The 26,834-nt window shown below is 37.9% G+C and overlaps 1 protein-coding gene across 5 annotated transcripts in view; it reads right to left on the bottom strand.

Annotated features, from left to right (window-relative positions):
• Positions 1–26,834, bottom strand: part of LOC139130868 (short transient receptor potential channel 4-like) — a 137,372-nt gene that overhangs the window by 24,049 nt on the left and 86,489 nt on the right. For all 5 annotated transcript variants that reach the window (XM_070696672.1, XM_070696669.1, XM_070696673.1 and 2 more), the window contains 5 exons: positions 17,460–17,850; positions 4,508–5,014; positions 3,323–3,665; positions 1,464–1,603; positions 546–643 (listed from right to left, as the gene is read on the bottom strand). In XM_070696672.1, the coding sequence (XP_070552773.1) occupies positions 546–643; positions 1,464–1,603; positions 3,323–3,665; positions 4,508–5,014; positions 17,460–17,828 (1,457 nt within the window). In that variant the 5' untranslated portion in view covers positions 17,829–17,850. The remainder of the gene's footprint in view (positions 1–545; positions 644–1,463; positions 1,604–3,322; positions 3,666–4,507; positions 5,015–17,459; positions 17,851–26,834) is intronic.

Genomic DNA, 26,834 nt, shown 5'->3' with positions numbered 1-26,834 from the left:
TTTGACCAAAATGACAAAAATTACCGTAAAAATACAAATTTGCAAATTCCTGCACAATTTGAACAAATCTGAAATAGATCATTCTTGGAGACCTATGTACCATATATCAAAGCTATCTTATCTGTTGTTTTGAAGAAGGAGATTTTTAAAGCCTTTTTGACCAAAAATGACAAAAATTGCCTTAAAATACAAATATGCAAATTTCACCACGATTTGAACAAACTTAAGTGAGGTCACCCCAAGTGAACTGCATATCAAATTTAAAAGCAATCGAACTTGCGGTTTCAGAGGAGAAGGCAATTGTTGACGGACGGACGGACCGACGACGACAGATGACGACCAGAAATCAGCCTATTTGATAATCTCCTGACAAAGGAGCCAAAAAACTAAAAAAAGAGCGGCTTTTTTATCCGTTTAAATCACGATTTTTTATGATCGGCTTGCTGTTGTACTTTTCAAGTTTTATATGAGAATATACAGAACTCGCTACAAAAAGTGTAGAAAAGACAATCTGATTTAGTCAAGAGCGGTTGTGGAACACTCACCTAAAGACATTTGCAACAGCAAAGACCGCCTCTGCGACAAGTGTGGGCTCCCAGGCGTGCCACTTATCCCTGCTCACCGTATCTGTGTCATCCTGGGCCTGGTATTTGAAAAAAATGTCGTTATTATAATTTTGATTACCAAAGTGATAGTCATGGCGGTCACCATTAAAAGCTTGTCTCCAACGATCATTATCGTCAACCATAGTGAAAAACACTGCCATGTCGTTATCGCGATCGTCACCGTCATCATCATTGTTGTCGACGTCACTATCATCATCAGCATTACAATTATGATACTGACAGTTTTGGTGATTTGTATCCTCATATTCAATCTTAGACTACCAAGTTATGGAAAACGTATTCAACTTTTTAGCTTTTTTAATGGAATTATCGTTCCTTTCTTTCCATTATCAAACTCTCGTCTATCTCCCGCCAAGTTGTTTCAGGACTTAACAATTTTCCTGTGGGTACTGTTGTGACGTCATTTGGTTGCTGTCGCGAAACCATTTTCGGATGGCAGGTCATTCATAACGCGTGCTGCAGCATCATTCATCCAAAAATAATATGAAACGATAGAAAGCCCTACATCATAATTTCTGAGCATTTTGGCGGAAAATGGTAATGTACTACTTTGGGCCTTCCTCTGTCTTAGTTTTGCGCTTTTCAGATATTCAAATTCCCCATTTCAGTCTGACATACGGGGCCCAGCCTGCTGGTCACCCGCATAGCTACACACTTACTGCTTTGTTGAGAAAGCAAAACAAATATCCGTTTTACGCTACGAATCAGACACACCCCGTCAGACACACCCCGTCAGACACACCCCGTCAGACACACCCCGTCAAAGGAGATGAAAGATATTGTTAACTTGGTCAACCGAAGCGAAAACGTGACTCGGTAAGATTCGCAAACACTTACCTGAATGTATGCCGTAATTCTCAATCCTATCGTTGCTATATACATACTATTAATTATAAAATCTAATAAATTCCACCAGTCTTTCATGTATTCATTTGGTCCCTTGTCCCATAGTTGCTTTATTTCTGCCCAGATATATCCTAAAAATTGAAAGGGTTTCTAGATTAAAATCGAAATTGTCTGCATTACCACAATATCACGTCTTGTATTCATGGATTGAATCACAGTCATGGCATTTCATCTACGCTGTTCGAGCGACGTGTTGATGGTTTACAAGCAGTCGATAAACGTGTTCGTCATGGCACTGTGAATGCGATAGTCAGGGGTCAGGGCATAACCGATATAATGGCGATCTTACTGATATGTCGCCACCAGTAATCCCTTGAAAGAATGTGCGTTTACTGAGCTAAGTTGATAATTGCAAGAGAGAGACAATGAGACTGAAAAGTGTCGTCGGCGACACGATTGTCCAGAAATTTGTTGGGATTTTAAACAATGTCATTTTACTGTTTTAAAGTTTGACGATTCAAAATAACGGTGAAGTTTCGAACAAGGAGAAATCACACAACCATAAATATTGCCAACCGACCTTTCTACTCGTCAAGCACTATCACAGATTGGCTTTCTAATAACTATGTTCTTGATTTGCTTACAAACTATATCATTATTGTCTTTTCATAATATCTATAAAAATACGTTTACAAAATTAAGTGAAAGCATAAAAATGGCGAATAAATGTCAAAAAATCAACCTTATTTGCACTATAATTTTATACTTGTTTGAGGCCAGTAAGGGACCCACTGAACTGGCCATGCTCTATGTAACAAGTAAAATTTATCATGTCATTTGAATAAAGTCAATACGGAGACAAAATGTTACTACCAGTTCTATATTTTCGTCTCAACTATTCTCTGTAACAGTTCATTCACCTTACAAATCTCGGAGTTTCTCAACAGATGGAAGAAACGCCAAGTGCCTCTCAGGGATCTCAGATGGTAGGGTGAATCACGTGATCGGTGAAAAATTTTCAGTTTTATTTCAAAGCAACACTGACATCACACCGTTGAAAAAACATTCTAGGGTCGATCACAACTAATATGAGTTTAACAAGTTAGTTACCAGATTGGCACAACGTAAATGACGAATTGACATTGTCTCTTTAATGTAAACAATGATAGCTATTGTAATTATCTGAGGGACAGATAATAACCAATGTTAACATTAGTTTATGCAGTGTTTTCACTGAGCATAAAATGAGCCACCTGTCATAAACGCATACACCAAGTAATGACTGATATGTGTAATAACCCATGCCAACTAATTATACCACGAGCAAGAGACAGTTCTGATGTTTTATGAAATGTTCGAGTAGACTGACTTGCAAACAAGTAAAAAATAATCGTTAAAAAGCAGACCTATGTTACCATACTAATGGAAGAATACGGCATAATTGCAAAACTGCAATAAAATTTTAAAATTTGGCATTCATTTTAAAACCTGAGATGATTTTTCTGGCCATATTACAGATTTTAATCAGATTTTAATCAATAGCCAATATATTTCTGATTTGATTGTACCATGGAGGTAGTTTCTACCCTCACGACTTTACGTCATTGTCCCTGAACGTGCTTCTCGCAACAAATGTCGCACAGTACACATGACGAAATTACGACGTCACATTTTAATTACTGCCCTATTCACTGTTGTCCTTCGCCCTGTCCTAGTTCATGCTGTGCTAAACTAGCATGTTGTCGGCCTTGACTTCGATTCTGGCAAATTGCCAAAAATATGAATAGTAGAGCTGTGGTAGCAGTATTGCTACCTACTACTGAGATATACAGAGGCGGGGGTTAACCTACCTGCGACATAAACCATAATGCAGATTTCAATTTCCGTCGGTGGAGGCCCTCTCAAATCTTTCCGCTGGGCGTAAACTTCCATGGATTGGGACGCAAGAACTAGCAACACAATAAACACCGAGTCCGAGGCACAATGGCAAAGAAATTTGACGAATGGAAGACGGGCAAGTTTGCCAATTCTGGAGCAGGGCGCCACCAGGTAACACAATGAAAGTACAGGAAATACTAATGCGATGCATATAATAATAAAGGCTTTTAGAATCACAGGGTGTCTCCGCCAGCCTGTAAGTCCTTCATACCAAAGTTCTGCTAAAAGCTGTTGACAATTCGGATGGGCAACAAACTGCAAGCAAACGAAATATGAAAACGTCAATCAGTCGAGGTGGTAAGTTTAAGTAGGTAAACACCTTAGGATTGAAAGTTTGAAACCGTTGCCAATACCTGGCCCGAGGAAAGTTTTAAAGTATTCCCTATCTTTGGTAAAGGGGAAAGGTGTAGGTCAAGGGCAAAAGAAGTTTGGACCAGAGAAGCAAATAGCCTCTGATTGACCAACGTGTGAATTCCAAATGGTCCGCAACCTCTGTATTCACTCATCATCACGGCAAATTGACGTTACAATTGTCATGACAAAGGGATAAATGAAAAAGCTTCATTCCACTACCGTACGTGTACTAATTATTTCACAATAAATATTTACGATTTGAATCAGAAATAATTCTCAACAGTCTTCCCTCCGAGGAAAGCCCTTCTGTCTTAACACAATTTTGCGATTTTCTTTTCAATGTTAGATTTGCTCCAAGTCTGTGGGCATGTAAATACAAGAGATGCAATAAATTGCAGAACTAAACATCAGCAGACCGCTCTGAGTAATAGGCTGTTTTGTAGTAACTCAGATGCCGAGAAAAGCCAGGCGACTATCTCAATATAATAGTGTAAATAGAGTAAACTTCCGTACAGTGCATGTACGTCACTTACTCAAAAAGGCAGTGTTGGCTCATGCCAGATAAATTGAAGCCACCCCAAGTGTTTTGACCCAGCCTGTTTGCTCTCATCGAGACATGGAAAGCGACAATTAACCTCACTTATGAAGTCACCTGGAGTTCACCATGTGTTATTCCATTTCCCATTTCCCAAAGGTATTCAGTATAATAGTGAGGGAAAAAATCACTTATTTTATAGACTTACCGCTTTTTGTCGATACTTCACTGCAAGCTTAAGTCTGCTAAGCGGCTCATACCCGACGGGAGATGTCTCATCCCTGTTCAGAAGCACTTCTAGCTCCTTTGATCCCCTCGTCTGGTCGAGCAAATCCTCAGAAAATGTTTTGCATTGGGCCACAAGCGCCTCATAGTCCGCTTTGAATTCGTTTTCAAGTCGCGCCAGCCTCCGGAGCTCGGCGCTCAGTTCGAAAGCCGTCAGTATTGGATCCTCGCATGTCAGGGCTATGAGGGAGGGACTGGTTAGCGCCTTGTAAATATTAAGCCTTGACCGCGAGTGTCGAAGTCCGTCATGCTTTATACTGCTCTTGCAATCGTTGCAGCCACACTTGACAGGGTGTGGCTTTGGAATGGAAGCCCCTCGCTCGATGAGCATTTTTAAAATTTCGTAATTGTTTCTGTGGGCGGCCAACATGACCGGTGTGATATCCGGGGTGAAATCCGCCGTCTCATTTTGGTCGTGAAGTATTTGCGCCTGGAAAAAAATGACAGTTCGATGAATTAGCGTTTCGGTCGAGAAGTTGAAGGCCAAAGTTCATGTGTGATGATCTGTCAAAAATAGCCGATTTCAGCAACAGATAGTCATAAAAGTTAAGGAAAGAGTTAATGATAATTTGGTGCAATCATATTATATAAACGGTGCTTTTTTACTGACTCTGTCTGACTGTGTGAGTGCGTGTCACACGTCTTGAAAGTAACATTTCTTATTGCTAATTTTGAATGACACGATCTGATTCGAGAGTTAGAAGATTTTAGTCATGAACATTACGAGACAGCTGGACAGTCAAAAATTCTGATAATTTAGAAAAAAATGAGTTTTAATGTTATATGAAGACAAGGCTTGTTCAGGACTGTCTCAGGATATTTACTGGAGCAAGTTTACAAGAATATTTAAAATGAAGCAAAACGATTCGTTTAAACAGAATATTAAAACCTAATAATAATTTTTAGATGCCGTGATTTTGCAAATGAATGGATAACTTGCTAGGATATACAATATATCCCCATTGTAATAATAATAACTGAAAAAGAGCTTGAACAAGGCATCGTACACATCGCTATAAATGACATTTTCAAAATTCATCGACTCGAACAGTGAAGTTTCACCTTGGACGTTTTACAGAATCTTCATAAGGGTTCTCAGATCACACTCTAACTGCATGTACGCATATTACTTCATTCAAATAACCCAGTAACGGTACTTCTATATTACTCATATATATATATATATATATATATATATATATATATATATATATATATATATATATATATATATATATATATATATATATATATATATATATATATATATCGTTCGTTTGACATCTGTTACCCGGGGGCGAGAGCCTGTACTTTATGTCAGCTGTGCTTTCACGCTGTGATCTAAATATTTTTTCTCGCCAAGAATCTATGATTCAGTCGGGTCTTTAATCCTGCAATAATAAGATAGTTCCTCATCGATAGTCTACTGAGCATAAAAACATTGCTCAATGTAATAGAACAAACAGGTATCCTGACAGTCGCTCTCAGGAAATTACGGCCTCTTAGTCGATTGACAATATTAAAACAATCTCATCAATAACGAAAGGGCAAGCAGTGACGTTCTGTCGGTTGGAGAGAAAGGCGTACATATACAAAATAACCTCAATGTTATATTGCATATCTGTGTGACGGCCTAGAGCAACTTCGTAATGTCCATGATATATTTAGTATTACCACGATGCGTGTATGTTGTAAATATTCACATATATGATAGCATATGATCACCCAAATAATAAAGTCAAAATGGAACTCATCAAGCCTAAAAATGTTGTCATTTTAGATTTGGTGAAAATATGATTGAAGGTATCTAATATAATATTCTCAGACATTCTTTTAATGCTTCGTATAGAAAAAAAGCACTTTGTAAAGCACACAACGACATTAATTTGTGACAGAAAGGGAACCTTTTAAGATAAAACTTTTTACTGCTTTTTGATTTTCCAGCCATATTCAATTTTCTTTTCATTTTTGTAATTGTTTTATATCTGCATGCAGGCAGTGCTATTTTGAGTGTCGAGTAGGGCACCCGTTTATTGTCGATCTTACTAAAATTGGTCCCTGTAATTGCAGTTTGTTGTTGATAATACTTGTGTATCCAGTTTGTTGTTGATAATACTTGTGTATCTATTCTTCAGTAATTAGCTGAACAGTGAAATCGTGAAAATACAGAAAGTTTTAGTTGGTGGAGCTCAAAACAAGTAACTGTAGCTCTTTTCTTCGTTTTATCGGTCTTATTTCCAGATGTGGCTTTTCAAACCCTTGTCTAAAATTGCAATTGAATGAAACTATGCACGTTTGTTCAGTGACCTATGGGTTCTCCAAAATGGAGATAGACCAGCAGACCCTTATAAACTGCACGAGACACGACAATCAAACCATTCCAGAATCTAGTATCACTTCTTCATCATTCAATAAATCACACACAACATTTAACAAACATCGCACACACTGCATCATACGGTCAGTTTCGGAAACAGTCAGCCCGACTCTGCCAAGTACATGGCCCCTCTAGAATACAATATCGGTCAGCAAGCATGTGGAATGGACACAATTCTGATGTCAAATATCATAGCTGTGCACACATCAGTAGATAAGCTTAGTGTATTATTTCGACAGTTAATGTAATGCGAAGCGTCTTTGGCGTGATGATAAGACCTACTTCAATGTCATCTGTAATCGAAGGCTTTGGAATGGAAAGGAATGGAACATGGAAGGTCACCAATATGAAGATTTGGCATTTTGTAAAATCATAAAAATCAACTAAGTAATAGTTGAACGAACTATCATGGAAGCTGAAAGTACAATCAGCCAATATCGATGTCGTCTGCCAGAGTCGGCAGATTTGAAAATGTCTTGATGTATCTTTGCAATCTACCAAGTAATTTCTGTATTTTGAAAACATTTCCGCTCATGCCATTTATTAATCAGTATATCATCGTTCTGTGGCTCTGCATTATTTGCACAACCTTATCTAAAGCATAATGCTTGTCCAAAGTATTAGGCAATTGGTTATTAATGCAAACAAGCCCCGGACAAGGTGATTGCTCTAACACGCATGTTATTACTCCCACGGCGTAACGAAGCTAAAGACCGCGTCTGACTCCGACCCTCGGAACAAATTCCCACCTGGCCGTGTAAAGGGCGATGTAATTTAGGAAATAATTGTGTTTGCACCTAGAAATAACTTTGAATAATTGGTGGGAAGGGGATTTGACGGGGATACAAAACTATTACACCTAGGTGAATTAACTCATTAATGGCTTGCTAAACTTCGTGCCCTTCCATGATGAGAAAACTGCTAGGTACAATCTCAGTAAGAATCATCTTCGAAAAACACATTTTACAGCCAATTTTCAATATCAGAATTGATATTTCGCATTTTCCTACCAAACTAAATTTATCAGTAGAGATGATATAGATAACCCATGGAAGGGATCTGAAAAGAATTGTCGAAAAGTCTTCTTTTCGGCTTTCCGTGACAGCAACAATATTTCACCTCGGAAACGGAGCGCCATCAAGAGTGCTGTCGAGGAAATGACATCACAGATCCAATAGATCGGTGTAGTAAATGAGAAGGTCATGCGTATCTGGGACGACGGGATGACGGTCCTTAAAATCAGCGATTAGGAAACTTCAATAACGGAAATTGCACGGGGGGATGACAATCAGTCGTCATTACCGACAACAAATATCGGAAACAACGATAAAAAACTATAAAGCTATGGAGGCAAGTAGTTGTTTTGAGAATAGATTTATGTCCCGTGCATTAGCGCTGTGCCATAGAAGCCGTCATCACCACCAAGGCTTGAAATCGACGCCACAAATCAAGCGACAATTAAACCGTATACTGTTTCCTCTGCCAGGAATAAATCTTTCGTCCCTCAAATGGACCTAAGTTAATCAGTATACTTATTTAACTTGTCCATGAGAACACTGAAAACGAATTAGTATCAAGATATGAGAGCTCTTAAACGCAGACATGCACTCGAGTCGTCGTCTCGGTGAAGACCCGCTGTGCACACAGAGAAAGCGTACAGCCCATGTGCTGAAGCGAATCAACGATATATAGACTGGAAATTGGTTTATAACTCACAAGGCCTGGCAATAACCATTCAGCATTTCTGAGACAGAACGTGAGGAACATGATCGATTTTCACACTCGGCAATGAGAGTGAAACTTCTGACGGCACCGTGAAAGAGTCTTGAGTGTGTCACTGGTCCTTCAGACCTATTGGAGAGTCGGCGGGGCGAAACTTGAAAGCATATGTTTTTTGAAGTATTTGAAATGTCACCTACTTCATCGAGGACGGACAATCAAACATCGTTCGGTCAAGAGACCGTCTTCTTGAACGGTATAGCCGACGGATTCAAAGTGTAGTTGAAAGGACAAAATGTTATGCAATTTCTGAGACATCGCATCTTGTTGAAAGCAAAGCTAATGAACTATATAAAACAATTAAATTTCCAGAGTTATTATGTAAAATTCTCTGCATTTCTTACTACGCATGGCGATATAATCATTTCAAATGACTATCTTATTAAAAGGGGAATGCGCTTGAAATTATTTCGGTGAAGATTTTGCCAAAATCTCTCTACTTGGCTGTCAAAGTAAATGTACCCTTTCTTATGAAACAGAAAATACCTTTGAGGGACAATTGAACAAATTGTGTATTTCTTTCAGAGAGAAAGGGTATGAGAGTCATTTCCGTGTTTTTTTGAATGTCAAATGACCCCTTTTTGGCATAGAGCAAGGGAATATTTTTACGATTTAATTTACCACATACAATCACCGAGAACAACGCCTCCGATAATGCATGCCTGCAGGATAAGTTGATGGTCCTACTCATATCGAATGGGGTTTTTGTCCAGCCCATAAAATCCCTAAGCTCTATTTAGGCCAAGTTAGCCACTAGCTTGCATGTACGAGTTCTTTAAATGGGCCATTACAAATTTTACAATGAATTTGCAGGAAGAGATTTTGAAGGTCTCGTTATCGTCTGCTGTTTTCACAACTTGTGATTTTCCTATACGATCTCAGCAGGATGTGGTCTGTAAAACAAGCCCTTTCAAGCATCTACTGGACTAGTTTAGAATCCTATCACATCAAATTGATCCCATAACAACAAAAAATAGTGACAACATCACTATTCGCTCCCATATAGTTATCAAAACAAGTTAACAATTGTATGAAACATGGACATACATGTACAGACAGACTGACATACACAGACTGGCACAGAGTGATGACATTGACCCCAAGTGTGCCTTGGCCCATGGAGAGTGATAAAGATATAACAAACAGCTGAATGTAATGATAAAATAGTTAAGTATAGGCCTATACAGGCACTGAGAGTGAATATGTTAAAGCAATTTGATTAGTTTCTTTTCCTTTTCTACTTCTGTGATAATCTTTAAGACAATCAATCTGCAAGGCAGTTTATGTATTGACAAATATGTTATCTTTTACAAGCACACAGTAAACTGTTCTTGATTTTCATTTACAATATTTGACATGGACTGAAATACATAACATGCAACCAATGTTTACACTTTGCCCATACACCAGATACATGGAGAAATTTCAACATAAAATCATTACTCAGAAAACCCTATACAGGGAAAAGTAAACATTGTTTTCTTCCAGAACAGCTGGTGCATCCACATCTGGAACAACTTACAAACTTAACCAAGTACACAAGGATGATGACACAAGAGATAAAGTTAAACTGTGGTGAACTTGACTATTCCTTTCAAATCCTTACCTAACTTGACATCTTAAACTAAAATACACTGCATGGTTAATTACGCACAAAAATACATCGGGGTGGACCATTTGATAAGGGATGGTGTCTGGAAGATCGATGAGGTACATTATCTTTTTTATCCGATCCATTGTACATTCTTTTTTCCCCACTCTCCCACCTTTTCTTTTTGTCAAACCTTCTCTGGCTGAATTTTTTATTGGCATTTGTTTGGAATTGTGTCAAAATCTGCCAGGATTTTTTTACTGCATTTCAACACCAAATAAAGTTAACCATATCAAATGCTTACTAAATCACCACATTATATACTCTTAATTCCAGTAGGTATAAAATTACCCAAAAAAATCTTAAAAATACAAAATGAAAGATATCCCAGTAAAACTGACAGTTTCGCAAAGTTGCCCCAAAAATTCAAAATTCCGGATTTCAACTTAATTTCAATATATCTTATTAACAAAAACCCTAACAACCGGTTTACTAAATATCAAAGCAATCAGACTGGTAAATTTTGAGAAACAAATTTTTGACCAAAAATGAGAAAAATTGCCCCCCAAAATACAAAATTGCAGATTTCATCCTAATTTTAAATATATCTCATTAACATAAACCCTAGGAACCTGTACACAAGATATCAAAGCTACCAGATCACAAGTTTTAGGAGAAAAATTTTTTGACCAAAAAAAGCAAAAATTGCCCCAAAAATAAAAAAAAATTGCCAGTTTCAACATACCTTCAATACATTATATTGGGATTAATCTTAGATACCTGTATACCAAATATCAAAGCTATCAAATGAGTAGTTTTTGGATAAAAAAATTTTTTATCAAAAATTGGGAAAATTGCCCCAAAATTACAAATATGACAATATCAATACAATTTGCACAAGCATGACTGAGGTCATTCTGAGGAACATGAATATGAAGTTTCATAGCAATCAGACGAGCGATTTCAGAGAACAAGATTTTTTGACTAAAAACTGAAAAAATACGCTAAAAATACAAACATGCAAATTTCATCCCAATTTTTGCACACATACTTTAGAAAACACAAAGAAATCTGCATACCAAGTTTCACCCAAATCTGACGACTGCTTACTGAGTTTTAGCCATTTGCAGGATTTTCCTTTTCCTCCTCATTTGCATATTTTTGGCACTGACATGTTCATTTGAACAAATTCACATCTCCACCCCTAGGTGCACCTGTACACCAAATACTAAGACAGTAGGTGCTACGGTTTAGGAGTTTTTGATGTGGACGGACATACATACATACATACATACATACATACATACATACATACAGACGACATTTTTCCACCTTATATGAATACCTCCCATTTGCATATATACATATGCATATTATATGGGAGCTAAAAACCACCTAAAAAAACCTAAACGTTTACCTTTGACCTCTCCTATTTTCGGGAAGCAACGCCTTCCACTTACTTTGTGATTATAACATGTAAAAGCACGTCATAGCTGTAGCGAGAACATCATCGATCTATGAGAAACTCGCGTTAGGGCACTTTCCCCGGGCATGCCTGAAACGTTTGGTTTCTTTTATAGGCCTAATACTGTCAAAGTGTCGCCTGCATCATAGATTTGAACATTACCAAGTTACTAGTATGAAAAAAGAGAGTCGTCACCCGTTTGGCGAGATTTCCCTTGCCGGGAACAAATTATATCATTGACATTGTCTGAACTAGTCTCCCCGGTTGAAAATGTCAATGCACATGTTACCATGGAAACAATATGAGAAAGTAGAATGATAATCTCCTTAGCATTGAAAATACCTAGAGTTTTCTCTCCCGTGCTGGAAATACTGGAATTAATCACTATTTGTCACCGGTAGACTCTTAATCTCGCACCGGCTGGCGGCTGCTGAGCTCTAACTTCGCGCCAGTGAAAGGCCTACAAACCATTCGACAGAGATTAGCCGTTCTTTTCCCGCCCATCACCGTGATACATCGCGAATGAAGCGAATACTTGGGTGAAATTTCACGCCTGAAGAGAAAGTTTCACATTTGTGGTTGTTGTGTGTATTCCTTTCACACCGAAGTGCAGCGTAGCAATGCTTTACACGTTTTCCTTGTACTGTGATTGAAATATACACGCCTGCAGATTACAAGTCTGTAGTGATATATTCACTGCCGCCCTGATGTTGGTTGTAAATCCTACCCGTAGTCTGATGCTGATAACAACATGGCTAGAATATTAAAGGGCAAGTAGCTGTAGCTTTGCTGATCTGTTCACTGTTTTCGTTTGTAATTTCAGCTGCAGTTTCTTGTTCTAAATCCTCAAAGAATATTCAGATAAAGTTTTCAGATCGTCAGCTTAGACTGTATTGTCACCAAGTGCATTCTGGTCCGGACAAGAATTCAAATGTAGACAATAACAGTGCATTTCACACGTATAGACGGTGTGTTATACGGCGCGCCAAATGTTTCAAAAATATTTATCGATTCAGTGCAAAAATAAACTGTCTTTCTCAATTGAAATAAAAATTCGGTGTCATTAGGAAGGAAATAAGTAAGAAAAGTATAATTAAAAAACAAAAGACAGAAATGTCATTTAATACTTCATTTTAACTTGAGAAAAAATCTTTTAAGCGTAATTAGGAAATAAACAATTTTCAACGATTTGAAAAAGTCATACATCCATACTTATCGACATACATACACGTATAATAGTTCGCGAAAAAGGTGCAATGAGTGCTGATTTTACAAAAAGAAAAAAGAAAAATAAGAAAATCACTAAAAATCACTACTACCACTCGGAAAAAATAGTACAAAAAATAAAAACGTGAACCACATACAGAAAATAATTGTAAAAGAATCAGACAAAAAAAGCCATGCATACATAAATTATTTATGTACTTAAGAAAATTAAAAAGCACTACGTCTTATAATAAACGTATTATAGATAATCAAAAATATAATATGAATCACCAGCCGCTTTGACAGTAAAGAGAGAAAATCGGTGAAAAAATTCGGCAGTGATGGCTCTAAACAAAAGTGGATCTCATCTACAAAAAAATAAAATAAAATAAAAAAAAAACGAAAAAAGTAAAAAATGCCATGAACAGAGATACAAAAAAAATGCGTGGGCCTGTGGAAAGAAAAAATAAATGAGGACTCGCCACAGCAAAAAAAAAAAAAAAAGAAAAAGAAAAAAGAAAAAAAGAAAAAAAACGAGCACTCGCCACAGAAAAAAAAACAACAAGCCCGAAATTACAATTATTTTATTCAAAAAACTCATGGTTCACGTTTCCTTCGATCGATGAATCCCCAACAGCTGGGAATCCGATCACCACATACTCCAATGTTTGACGAAATATTAATTGAGCATTTCAGTGATAATGTGACATCTTGAAACCTAGCTCTGTTTGGCTGGGCCCTGCTCTACTGGAAACCATACTTGATGAAATGAAGTGGGCAATATCATCCAAAGAACGTCCAAGTTAACAGTGAATAGTTCCAGAGAGTCAAGTTAACTGAGCCAATTTCAGGCAGTCCACAGGTCGGATCACGAGCGAGACGTACAACCCATGACCCTTCATAGCAACACTGCGAACATATCGATGCCTTAGGCGCGGTATGGCAGGGAGCCCACTGCAGGCCTTCCACCGAGCCGCACTGTCATCGCCGTTTGGCCTACATGATTTCTACAGTTTTATACGTATGGTTCGATACATCGGGTTCAAATACCATGATAATAAACCACCTCGTTGTTTGCTAATTCCTCGTCTATCCTCAAAGATCACCCAAATCATGAAAAAATGAATAGTTTTGAAGAAATCTGCCGCGTGTTGAGAGAACGTCAAGCGTTTTCCGTGTTCGACAAGACGAGCGACGCAACTGTACAAGCCTTACGACTACGAGTATGGCGAGAGTGTCCGGCCTTCGCAACGCCAGACACTCTCACTATACTCGCAGGGCTAGACCGGCACATATACGACATGTCGATCCCCATTGCAGAAATCTTCATATCCACACAGTCCAATATATGGAGCTACGATATTTGTGCAGTAGCCTATACATAGCTCTGGGTGCCGGCGTTATACCGCCTGGCCGTATAACGCCGGTGTTATACGGCCTGGCCGTATCCGGCAACTCACAGCCCGGCCTTGCTGCGGTTCCGTAGCCTTACCACTCCCTTTGCTGGTTGTGTTGAGCTACAGCGTACAGAGAAATAGCGGCTGCTTGATCAGTCACGGTGTTTGTCAAGTGGGGCGCGTTCGCCACAGGTACTAGTGAAAACGTTGCCTCGAATTTAAACGGAGTGTTTCAGCCCGAGTATTTTTGCCTTTGCCACACTCCGTTTAGAGGCTAAACCCACGGGATACGTGTGTGGTTCGATACATAGCGGCCGCTGCTAGCTTTGCATGGCAGGGCTGTGTACGTGTTACCGGCGTTATACGGGAGGCCGTGTCACGCCGGTAACACACAGCCCTGCCATGCAGAACTAGGCCGCAGCGTGCTGCGTGGTATGCAATTTTACTATGCATACCCACATCCACACGGCGGCCGCTGTGTATCGAACCACACGTAACCGTGGGATAGCGGCAAGCCATCGTTTTGTTGGGGTTTGGGCACAAACTGTCTATGATTTGGGAGAGGCGGCCCTACACTTTATAGCGAGGGGATCGCTGGTTGCCGGCGTGTAGGCCTACTGTACTAGCGACGGGACCGCCGGCTGCTGGCTTACCACCTCGAGTGTACATTGGAGCGAGGGGACCGCTGGCAGCCGACGAACCACCACGAGTGTTTTGTCCACTTTTAACCAAAACTGGTAACTGTTTAATATAGAATGGGATGTGTCGGTAACTTGGACGTCCATGAGATGATATTGAAGACTAGAAGCTGAGAGTTATCGCTGAAATACCCCAAATATCATGTCCAACATCCGAGTGTGATGATCCAAAACCCTCTGGCATTTAGCCCTGCGTACGATGCTGTGTGTTCCGCTACAGCTAATCACCCCGCTCACCACGGGGCGATTAGCTGTAAGCGGAACACACAGCATCGTACGCAGGGCTATTCGGCATTAAACTGAAACAATCATGACGTTGACAATTATTCAATTTTCATGTTGGGCTTTTTCTGCGGGGTGTCCCACTCTGTTTTCTTTTCTCGAACGGGCCTCTTTTTTTTCTACTGAGTTTTTTTTTTTTTTTTTTTTTGGTAACCTCGCTTTGGTTTTTTTTCCAAGCTGACCTCGTTTTGGTTTCTTTACAGCCTCAACGCCGGCGCGATCTCGGTCGACTTTTCAATTGTGATTCTCTTTCTTTTTTAGTCAGACCTGATGGTGGTTCGTTTTGTTTTTTGGTAGTAGTGCAAGTACTATTTGTGGTTTTGTTTTTAATCATTTCAATATTTTTTTTGTGTGTGCTTGATTTTTTTTTTCTTTTTTCCCTTATAATCAGCATTCATTGCACCTTTATATCTAATACACGTGTATGTGTACGTCAATAAGTATGGGAGTGTGGTATTTCCAAATTTTTGAAAAGTTTATCTTCTCATTACGGTTTAAAGAATATTTGACTATTAAGCATTACATAACATTCTGCCCTTTATTTTCTTCCGTAGTTCCATCGTCTTTTTATTTCAATCGAGAAAGACGGTTGCACGTCATCTTTATCTGTACAGGCACATTCAAATATTTAATGACACGTATTTTCAAATGAATGCTATTTTTATGAAAAGGTACATTAATAAAATGCAATGATATGGACGAAAGAACTTTTTCTTTATTATTCATACACGTTTAAGACTTTTTTTAGAATTTGACAGTTTATTTTTACTCTATGACGATAAATATTTTTGAAACATTTGGCGCGCCGTAGTGTTAACAATCTAAATAAATGCCTTACGGAGAAGAACAAGAACTTGTCAATGACACATAAAGCAAGAAAAAGTTTTTTAAAAATCTAAAAAAGTGAACACGATTGGAACTTATTTCGGATAATTGGATTTTCATATTTTTAAAATTTCTCAAAAGTGTTATTTTGCCCTATAGCTGAATGTTGCGATATTACAAATTACTCATAAAAGCAAGTGTGTAACTTAAAAAGAAAAGCAGATGACATTTGCAGATCAAACAGACGTTACTTCACAATCCAATTATCCCAATTTAGTTCCAATCGTGTTAGTGTTAACCACTTGGCTTTTAGGGTTGATATAGTGTACGGCGCAATTAAAGTCTTTCATTTCAAGTTTGATATTGTACGTCGTTACTAAGAATTCTCGAAATGCTTCTTCGGATCAACGGTATATGCATGCATAACGTATATGGGACAATAACTCTTTCGACAAAAGCTTCGAGTGGTCCAGCACATTCTTCCGAGAGATTTGGTGCTCAGATGGTGTCTTTTATACAGCGAAATGTGTTCTCAAATGTTGGAATTTTTCTTGCGCGCCACTCCAAGATGAATCAATTGGGTCATGGCCAGTTTTGTTAAACTCATAAAGGAGTAAAATAGTTTTTCTACATAAAGAATTTGGTTGTATCCAGGTTTTGTGCTCGCAACACGTGACTAAACAGACGGTGCTATACTTCCTACGATTCGGTACTCGATCGTTTTAGATATAGCGTTGTTAACTTTGCGTTTTACCAAGTATACGCTGTAACCTTAAAATATTTACATTTCAAAAGTCAACGCTTCTGTAAAATGCTGCGAATACGCGTAGCCTAGTTCTCAGTCAGGAAAATATTCAGTTCAGTATTTGTACACATGCTTGACTTTAAGGACTAGCTATTACTTTCTGCTATAGTGAAGCTGCTGATGAATAAATGATGATTCTACATCCTTTCAGTGTGTGTAATATTCTGTCTTTGCCTTTCTCTCTCTATGTGGAAGTGATTGATGTCGTGAACCAATTGAACTCACTGAACTGTTTTAATAATCCTCAGGAACTGACATACATTATTCCTTGCCAGAAAATCACCTTATTCTCACGCTGCGGTTGAACATAATTTTTTCCAAGTCAATATAGCAATAAATTCAAAGCAAGAAGCTACCGCAGAAAAATGTCAGGTGTCGCAGGTTGACGGTATTGTATAAAACGGACGTGATCAAGAAGTTATCTGAACTATACCTAGACCTTTCACTCACCCTTATATCTTTCTTGCCGGTTGGTTTGTGCTTGAGAATCAAATCCACCGCTTCAACGACCTCCTCGTCGATCGCATGAAGCAACGCGTCTCCGATTTGCACGTTGTGCGACAACAAGAGTTCGATGATTTCAACGTTCTCATTTTGTATTGCTATAAGTAGAGCCGACCTCCCTAGGGAGTCCGTGCAGTTGATGTTTATGTTGAAGTACACCGCAGCCTCTTCGAGGAAATGGCGGACGGTCGGCAGGTCTCCCTTCTCGACCGCCAGCAGGTACAGTCGTTCCTCCGGCGACAGTTGCTGTTCCTTTCGGACAATCTCCAGTGGTATCCGACCACTGGCGTGGTCCACCGGATAGTAGGGCGGCATCGCTGCCTCGTCACTCTTTCTTCTGAAACGAAAAAGGAATCAAAACATCAGAAATATTCAGGCTTAGAAACGGGTTCGTATTTATTATTTAAAAAGTGAACATATCCCACGGGGATTTCATCGACTAAGATCAAAGATCAGCAGATATAAATATTGATACGGTAAAAAAATATGAGCAATTTCGAAGAATTGTGTCAGAGATTTGCATTTTCTAGTGAGTCCCTTCGCTGAAGAAGGTTTAACGTAAATAGCAAGTAAAACTCGATTGCACTGTGACATTATCAAACGTGAACACGTTATCAAAATCACTCTATACATAGGCGAGCGGCGAATCCACAAAAAGGGCCTTATTTTAGGAGTTTAACGTACCCACCTTACATACGGCCAAATCATACGTCATTTGAAAGCTTATTATCTCTACTTTAAGAATATTGACGATGTGGAGCTGCCAATTAGGGCCATACCCCTAATTTGCATAATTCACACCGGTGCCAAATTTGCATAAGTGCGATATAAAATTAAAAATGTCATTGTTAACTACTGTAAACATACGTTTAAACTATCGAGTGATATATCAAATGAAAGGTATTTGCATGTAGAATACAACATGGATATCCAAAGAGATATTTAAATTGATTTCACGGAAATTGTTTCATATTTATATTGAAAATAATATTTTCCTCTCTAATATTTTAAAAATTTTAACACACAGAGCCACAACATACAGCTACATCATACATCATTTGAAAGCTTATTATCTCTACTACAAGAAAATTTACAATGTTGAACTGTCAAGTACGGACGTAGCCCCTAATTTGCATAATTTACAAGGCTATCCAATATGCATAAATGCAATATAAAATTAGAAATTCATTGTTCACTACTCTAAACATACTTTTGAACTATCGAGTGATATATCAAATGAAAGGTATTTGCATGTAGAATACGAAATGGATATCGAAAGAGATATTTAAATTGGTTTCACTGATATATTTTCATATTCATATTGAAAAAATATTGTCCCCTTTTGAATAACAATATTATAAATATTTTATCACATACAGCCACATCATACAGCCACATCATACTTCTTTTTAAAGCTTATTATCTCTAATTCAAGAAAATTGACGATGTTGAACTATCAAGTAAGGCCGTACTCCTAAATTTGCATAATTTACATAGGTAAGCAATTTGCATAAATGCAATATAAAATTAGAAAATTATCAACTATTCTAACCATACTTCTAAACTATCGAGTGATGTATCAAATGAAAAGTATTTGCATGTAAAAAACAAAATTGACATCCAAAGAAATATACAAAGTGATTGTACTGAAATATTTTCATATTTGTAGTGAAAAAAGTTATTTTCCCCTTTTGAATAACGGTATTTTAAATTTTTTAAAAATTTCAACAGCAGTATCAATGCAACCACATGCATCATGATGTGCAAAAAGTGCATAGAACATGGAGAACAAACAGCTGAAATGAGTTCTGAAAATGAATATTTTGTTTGTTTGTTTAAATTTATGTTTCAAAACATATGCATACATCTTCTTGTCTGCATTATTATCCGATACCGATGTCTAGTTTTTGTAGGTCAGAGAGTGTTTCTCCAAACATGCCCTGTGTTTGGAGTATAATATACCCAATTCACAGCATATGAAAACCTTTTAATGTTACTCAATTATACCAACATTTTCTTGCAATGTTGTAACCAAGGCAACAGCACTAATATACATATATACATTTATATTTAACCTATCGCTGCCTTGTGCATGGAAGATTAATTTGACAGCAGACACAACTGGTGACATGTAATGAGAGAAAGCAACTCCACACATCGTTCATATCTTATTGTTGTTTTAAGTTTGTGTATGGTATGTTTGGCTGTTTTGTGTAAAGTGTTGATTTGCCATGGCGAGACGTACCCCTAATCTACGTATCCTGCCCTGAACCCGCACTGGAGTGGAAAGACTACTGTGACACTGCGATCCTTTGATGTTACCTTTCGAGAATTCATTTTCGGTTGGTGAAACGTGTGTACTAATTGACCACGTTGTTTCACTGAAGTTAAGTTTGTTCAGGTAAGGAAGCTAGAATGTCTATCGTTTCGGTTTGGTTGTGTTTGTGTACGCTCATGTGAATCGGAGATCGAGCTGTTGTAGGTTTTGTAAGGTATAGGTGTAACGCTTATATTGCTGTTTCTAATGTATGTGATTAGGCTACGTTCACAAATAACGGTGAGGGGCGGAGGAATTCGGGGTGGAGTCGAAATTTTGAGGGATAGCAGAGGAGCACTTGAAATTTTTGATCTGCCTATATAGGGGACCTGAAAATGTTTTGTTCCCTTTTACTTTTTGCGATTCCAAGGTTTCGAAGGCAATTCAATGAAAATCGAATAACAATTAAATGTCATCCGATTGTTCTAAAGTTAGTAATAATCAAACAAGATCTAGAATAACCTTTACTTTTTATTTTTAAATCACTACTTTTATCTCTAAAAAATCTTGTATTTTGTATCGTATTGTTGTGACATAATTGTTCTAATGTATCGTAATGTTTCGCCTTTGACAAACCCTTGAATGCTGCCATTTGATTGCATGAACTGGAATCTGGTGTCTGTTGCTTTTGTGTGTGTGTGTCGCATCGATGACCTTCACAGATAATGAGGTCTAAAGATGTGATATTTTGAGAAGAGGTTTGGAAAATTTCAGAGCAGGATGCATTTTGTATGTTTGATATGAATTTATTCCCATGAAAATCATACATTGTCTCTGAATCTCAGTCAGAGTGATATTTGTTCTGTGTGTTGCTGAATTATTCTTATTTTGTCACGTGTCGGGAATTTCTGGTGAAGCTGGACATCCTATACTGCACCCAAATATCTGACGGTAAAATTCATCCTGAATTGAAACGTGTTATTTTCAGCATAGATTTTATGTATATTGTTGTTGGTTGTTTGACTATGTAATCATTTGATGATCTTTCATGATTTAATACTCTGCCGACTGATTTAATTGTTTCATTGTGTGGTGTACTTGTGCACATTGACACACTGTCTGGTGTTACAAATGTCGCAGTGGCCGGAACTTTTATTGGCTATCGTATGTCAAAGTCTGTTGTGTCTTTCATGTATGTTGGTTATTTCTTCACGATTTGTTTGAGAAAATAGTCAATGAATTATGATATGTGAAAGATTGGACAGCATCATCCTCTTATAATTGGGCATCCTACGAACTTATATCCTGCTTGGCGTCACTTTGTGTATTTTTGGCATAAGGTACCGACTTGAAAGTGGTGTTAGTATTTTACCGTTAACTGGTCCCAGGAATACTCGCCATTCCTAATCAACACTTTATATAAAACAGGCAAACATACTATACACTGATACTATACACAATGTCATACACAAAACGCAAACGAAGATATGAGCGATGTGTTGAGTTGCTTTCCCTTTATTACATACCGATGAATGCGATAAAATGAGATATGGTGCCTTCGTCTACATGTTCCACATAACTGAACTGAAACGATTGATGTAACACAGATGCGGTAACAAGTAATTAGCCATCAAAACAAGATTTCTAGATAAATTCAAATCAAAATGACATCAATAATGCAAAAGGGCTATTCAACACACAGGTATTTATAACACGATCGGAAGTAATTCGGACTTTTATGGTAAAATTAATGTTGGTTTAATCTGCAAATGTAAGCTCATCTGCTTTTTTTTAACTTGTTTTTATGAATAATTTGTAATATTGCAACACTCAGCTAAAGGGCATGAAACACGTCTGAGAAACACGTTGTAGAAATTTGAAAAACATGAAGATTCAATTATCCCGAATTAGTCCCAATCGTGTTTTATATGTTCTTGTTGTTCAGTTATATGGGAATTAGACAGGAAATGGTTCCAGTATGCGTATCCTAAACAAACAAAAATCAATTGCAAAACATAGTTCAGATATTCATGCTGCATACTGTGGGCATTATTCGTATTTACTGCACAATTTTATTAATATTAAATATAAGCCAAGATATTCGCGATTTTAATAAAAATATTCAATAAGAATATTTTAGATACGTGTTTCGAATTCATAGTTCTACATCCTACATGTCAATACCTTTCATTTGATATATCACTCGATAGTTTAAAAGCAAGTGAAGAGTACTTAACAATGGATTTTTATAATTTTATATCGGACTCATGCAAATTAAGTACCCGCGTGCATTATGCAAATTAAAGAATTACGGCAGCTGCATATCGTCAATTTTCGTGAAGCAGAGGCTTTCAAGTGACGTATAATGTGGCCGTATGATGTAGTTGTATGTGTTAAAATCATTAAAAAAAATTCAATATATATATATTTATTTATTATACATCTACCATCGAGAACAATAGAATTTTGCGTGCGCTAAAAAAGCCGTACGGAATGCCCGTTCCGTAACACGTACGGTTTCAAGGCGCCCCATCCCCTGCGGCTATATCTGCGCGTTCACTGTTGAACGGTTTCAAGGGACCCGTTGGACGAGTGCCAGAACATGTCTCGCGCGCGCTCTGTACGTTGTGTGTGTGTAGTGCACACACTCCACAGCTGGCAGAAGCGCGTCTGAGATAGCGTTCCACACTGGCGCTAAAAAAAAGGCAGAAAAATTGTTGACATCGCACGAAAACGGTCACTATTCTGACATTTTGATGCCACAGTCAGGAATGTAAGATGTATGATAATAAGGTTATTACGAAAATACTGCAAAAGATGCACTCGGACATTGGCGCCGCCCATCGCCCTCCGCTTCGCGTCGGGCGATACCCTGCGCCAATGTCCTTGTGCATCCTTTGCGGTATTTTCGTAATAACCTCATAATATATATTTTATCCATCCATGCATGCGAACAAACATACATACAGTGTCCGTATATGCATAAAAACATATGTATTATTTATTGTTTGTGAACTTTACATTTCTATAGAGGATAATATACACAAATTGTGAAAAAAAATAAAATCAACAATTACATCATGGTCTTTTAAAATGTGTGCTTTACCCTGACAGAAGGATAAGATTAATTATGAAGGTCTCACTGCGGGCAAAACTAGTAATAAACATGCACATTTTAGGGCACGTTGGACAATTTAACGTACTTCTTTACGGTTCCCCTAAGTGCAAACTCCAAACGTCAATATTGATTTTATGACCCGTCTAAAAATAATCCAATGACGAGCAGGCTGTGATACAATGATATAATGACATAGCGTTTACGATGGCTGGTTGATTTCAGTGTCACAGACTGATGCAGTGACATTTGCAGCCAGATGAAATTGATAATCGCCCACTGCATCTCTTTGCACGGCGTGTTTTGTAGTTTGGCGTTGTCATGGTAAAGCCAGTAGCTTTTATCTTAAACATTAACGCACACACACACACACTTCCCGCGGGGACCTCACCTCGGATGTCACGTGTCAATTTATCCATATGACATTGCTGACATATCTTTTTGGTTTTACCGTCGTTCTTGAAAACCTTCCGGTGTGTTTATACTCTGTGTACTTGGTTTATATATCACTTGTGCATATGGTTCGTAAAGGTGCTTGTGTTCATAAAATCCGCCACAAGGTCCCGCTCCTTCATTCTCAACTGTGAAGGTCGATTTTCATGAATCTCAGCTTTTTGATGTGGTCACACGTGACAGGCAGTAAAATAAGGACATGTGATTCTACCTATTTGTCGCGAGAAATGCTGATTGTTGGCACTTGGGAGCTTTAAGGTAATTTTCAGTGCCGCTTTTTAAAGCATTTGTAACTGAAAATGCTGATGTTCGGTGTTCTTTCACAAGGGAGGCAGTACACACCGCACAATTTTGTATGTCAATAATTTCGTGACGGTTTTATGACGTTGGGCCACAAGTACTGGAAACTTTCACGCACAGCAAAATAAAATGAGTGAAATTACCCTTTTAAAATATATTTGAGTACATGACCCATCCAGCCGTACTATAGCAATGTACCTGTCTTACTAAGTGGGTTTTCCGAGCAAACAAAACAGTGGCATGCCCCCTGGGACAGTGTTGAATTGTAATATGGCCCACGTACATCCAGACGATCTTCCGTCGTCAATCCCCTCGCTATGATACAAAATGATGTGTCCAGGCCTACACACGTATTGAAGAGTATCGGAGAGGAAATTACCAAGCTTGTTTTGTACAGACATACGGATGCAATTTCCCTTTAGATAGAGTCGCAGCACTTTTATGATTTGAGGGCTTCTATGTGACTTGCATTGACCAATAATATGGAAGGTAATAACATCAACTCATTTAGTAAAGAGTTACATAATAAAACAAGACGAACGTCTGGATGTAATGTCTGTGAAATTACACCATTCCGTTTTCATATGGCTCAATACCGAACCGGTAAAATGCGGCTTCTTTTTGTTGATTAGCCTCGTTTTCGTGCTCGAAGCTCACGTTTGCAATTGCATTGTCTACATACTAAGTTATTTATATTTCGTTTTTTTATATTTGTTTCGTATTTTCATATATGATTCTATCCCTCGAAAAAGCGCGATTTCCTAATTTTCGTATGCTGACACAAACTTCATTTATCGCCGTACCAAGTCAATTCGATCACATGATTTTTACATGCCTACAGGAAATTACGTCTTACATTATTAATGTCTCATCTCCTCCACGCAGTGTGTTCGTACATCGTCTGTCAGCGTTTTACTTTTAGACGACAAAGTTCAAAGGGTCAGTTATTACACGACATAAAAATAACCGAACTAACATAAAAAGATGGTAAATTGGAGGCCTGGTTTTTTAAGGCATCTTCAGGAATTCTCTTGTACTTACATTCATAGTTCAATGAGAAACAGCTTGAGGTTTATATGTGAGCACCTGTTAAACCCTATTTGACACAAATCATTCGCAACATATAACTACATCAGCCAGAAGACCTCAGCCATTGGCTAGGGGTACAGCGCATTTCAAAGAGACAAGAATGTGTCAGCAATGTGCTTCAGTGTATATAATTCACAATTTACCGGATTGGAAACGCATGGCATTGCTTGTATCGGAGTTTTCATATGATGGTTGGCTACTTTATCGTACTTTGTCAGGGTATTTCGACATTGACAATTTAGAATCGCATCTCATTTTCGGCTCGCGCATGAAAAATTTGTTTCGGTCAAGTATGCTGGGATTAAACATCCTGAAAATATCGTTACATACGACATGTTCAACCAAGTTGTCAACCAAATAAACAACGGCCGTCTTGTAACGTCAGTGACAGGAAAATCTGCATACATTATTTTTATTGGGCAACCCCCATTGATTCAGAGACAGTCTGTCTTATTTGTAGACAACGAAAAATATATATATATATATATATATATATATATATATATATATATATATATATATATATATATATATATATATATATATATATATATATATATATATATATATATATAAGAAACTTGGGTTGAAACACACTACCACACCTGGTTGTTAGGTTCCAAACGTATTTATTATACGCTCCACTTGGGATCACCTGAATTCCTACAGTTTCTTTTATATATATATATATATATATATATATATATATATATATATATATATATATATATAATATATATATATATATATCATGGAATTTTTAAAAGTCAAATCCGATTATTTCTCGTCCTGTTAATCGACGACCGCTTGGAGGAAGTATTTACATATACAGCTGTACGAATTGGAGTTTGAAGTTTCAAATGACAACAAATTAGGTTTATGAATATCGATTTAAGCGACATGATCCGAAATTAAAAAAAAAACGACAAATAAGGGATGCAATCAAGACGTATTGTGTCGTAAAAAGTTAATTAAGAATTGGACGACTTATTGTTAGAAGACTCCGACAGATATCACGACATCGGGTTTCAAAGTCCTATATTTTGATCTATCCCGGTCGTTACTTCTGTGTCCGGTTTTCCCAGAATGCTGAGTGTACGTGTAGATCGAATTCCACAAACTCTTGAACAGATCAACGGTTTCAATGTATCAGCCCAGTAAAACGTTGCAGATCATGTTACTGAAAGGAACGAACGAACATTCTAACTTTGCTTCCTTCGTTCATGCGAACTATGTTACAATTTACAGCCCATGATTCGTACAGCTGATATGCGTGGATACGTAACCACTTACACTCACTGTGGTGGACGGATTCCACTTTCTCACCTTTCTCAGGGTTGGAATAGTGTCAAACGATTTGATTTTCATGTCAGCTATAATTGTTGTCAGATTTAATTATCGACTTCAGACCCAAGGAATGTGACGCTCCTTCGAGAGCGTAACTCGATTGATATTGGTCATAAATTGCAAAAGATTATACCCACAGAGGTCGAGCAGTGACAGATATCGACACTAAAATTGACGGAGCTAACAACCGTGCATTCTTATTCAAGGCTTGGGTTGTTTTTTATAGTTCCAGATATCGCAGATTATCCACGGTGTAAGCCCCACAAAGGACAACAGTATCGCCAGACTACTGTAGCCTTGAGTTCACGTCAAGCCGCGCTTGCGAAAACACTGCTTGCGCGAAAAATTATCCTGCTATATTCAAGTGAGAGCGTGTATGCCTGACCACGTGACTTGAGGAGAGCAATGTCGTCTGTTCACCTTGAACTATAGAAGAAATAATTTGGACTGGTCCTAAGCTGACAACTTTAACTTATCGCCTAGACAGAGAGCAAAGACGATTAAAGAATGACGTCATTTGTGGGGCAAAGATACAACCCGCTTTTCAAGAACGCGTTTAATTTGTTGACATGTGACGTCAAGATGAATGTGACCTAATTTGTCTCAATATTTTTTCGCAACATACAAGCGTTTATACTTGAATGAGACTCAGTTCCATTGGCCATGGCTCTCATGTCAACTTAGTTCCACTTCTAATGCAAAAACTGGTACCCTGTCCGCCGTTAAACCAAAACTAAAACATAAAGAAGCTGAACGCAAA

The sequence above is a fragment of the Ptychodera flava genome, chromosome 4 (genome assembly GCF_041260155.1).
Source record: "Ptychodera flava strain L36383 chromosome 4, AS_Pfla_20210202, whole genome shotgun sequence".
NCBI lineage: Eukaryota > Metazoa > Hemichordata > Enteropneusta > Ptychoderidae > Ptychodera > Ptychodera flava.
Note: the sequence above shows the minus strand (reverse complement) of the source record. Positions and strands in the feature narration are given on the sequence as shown.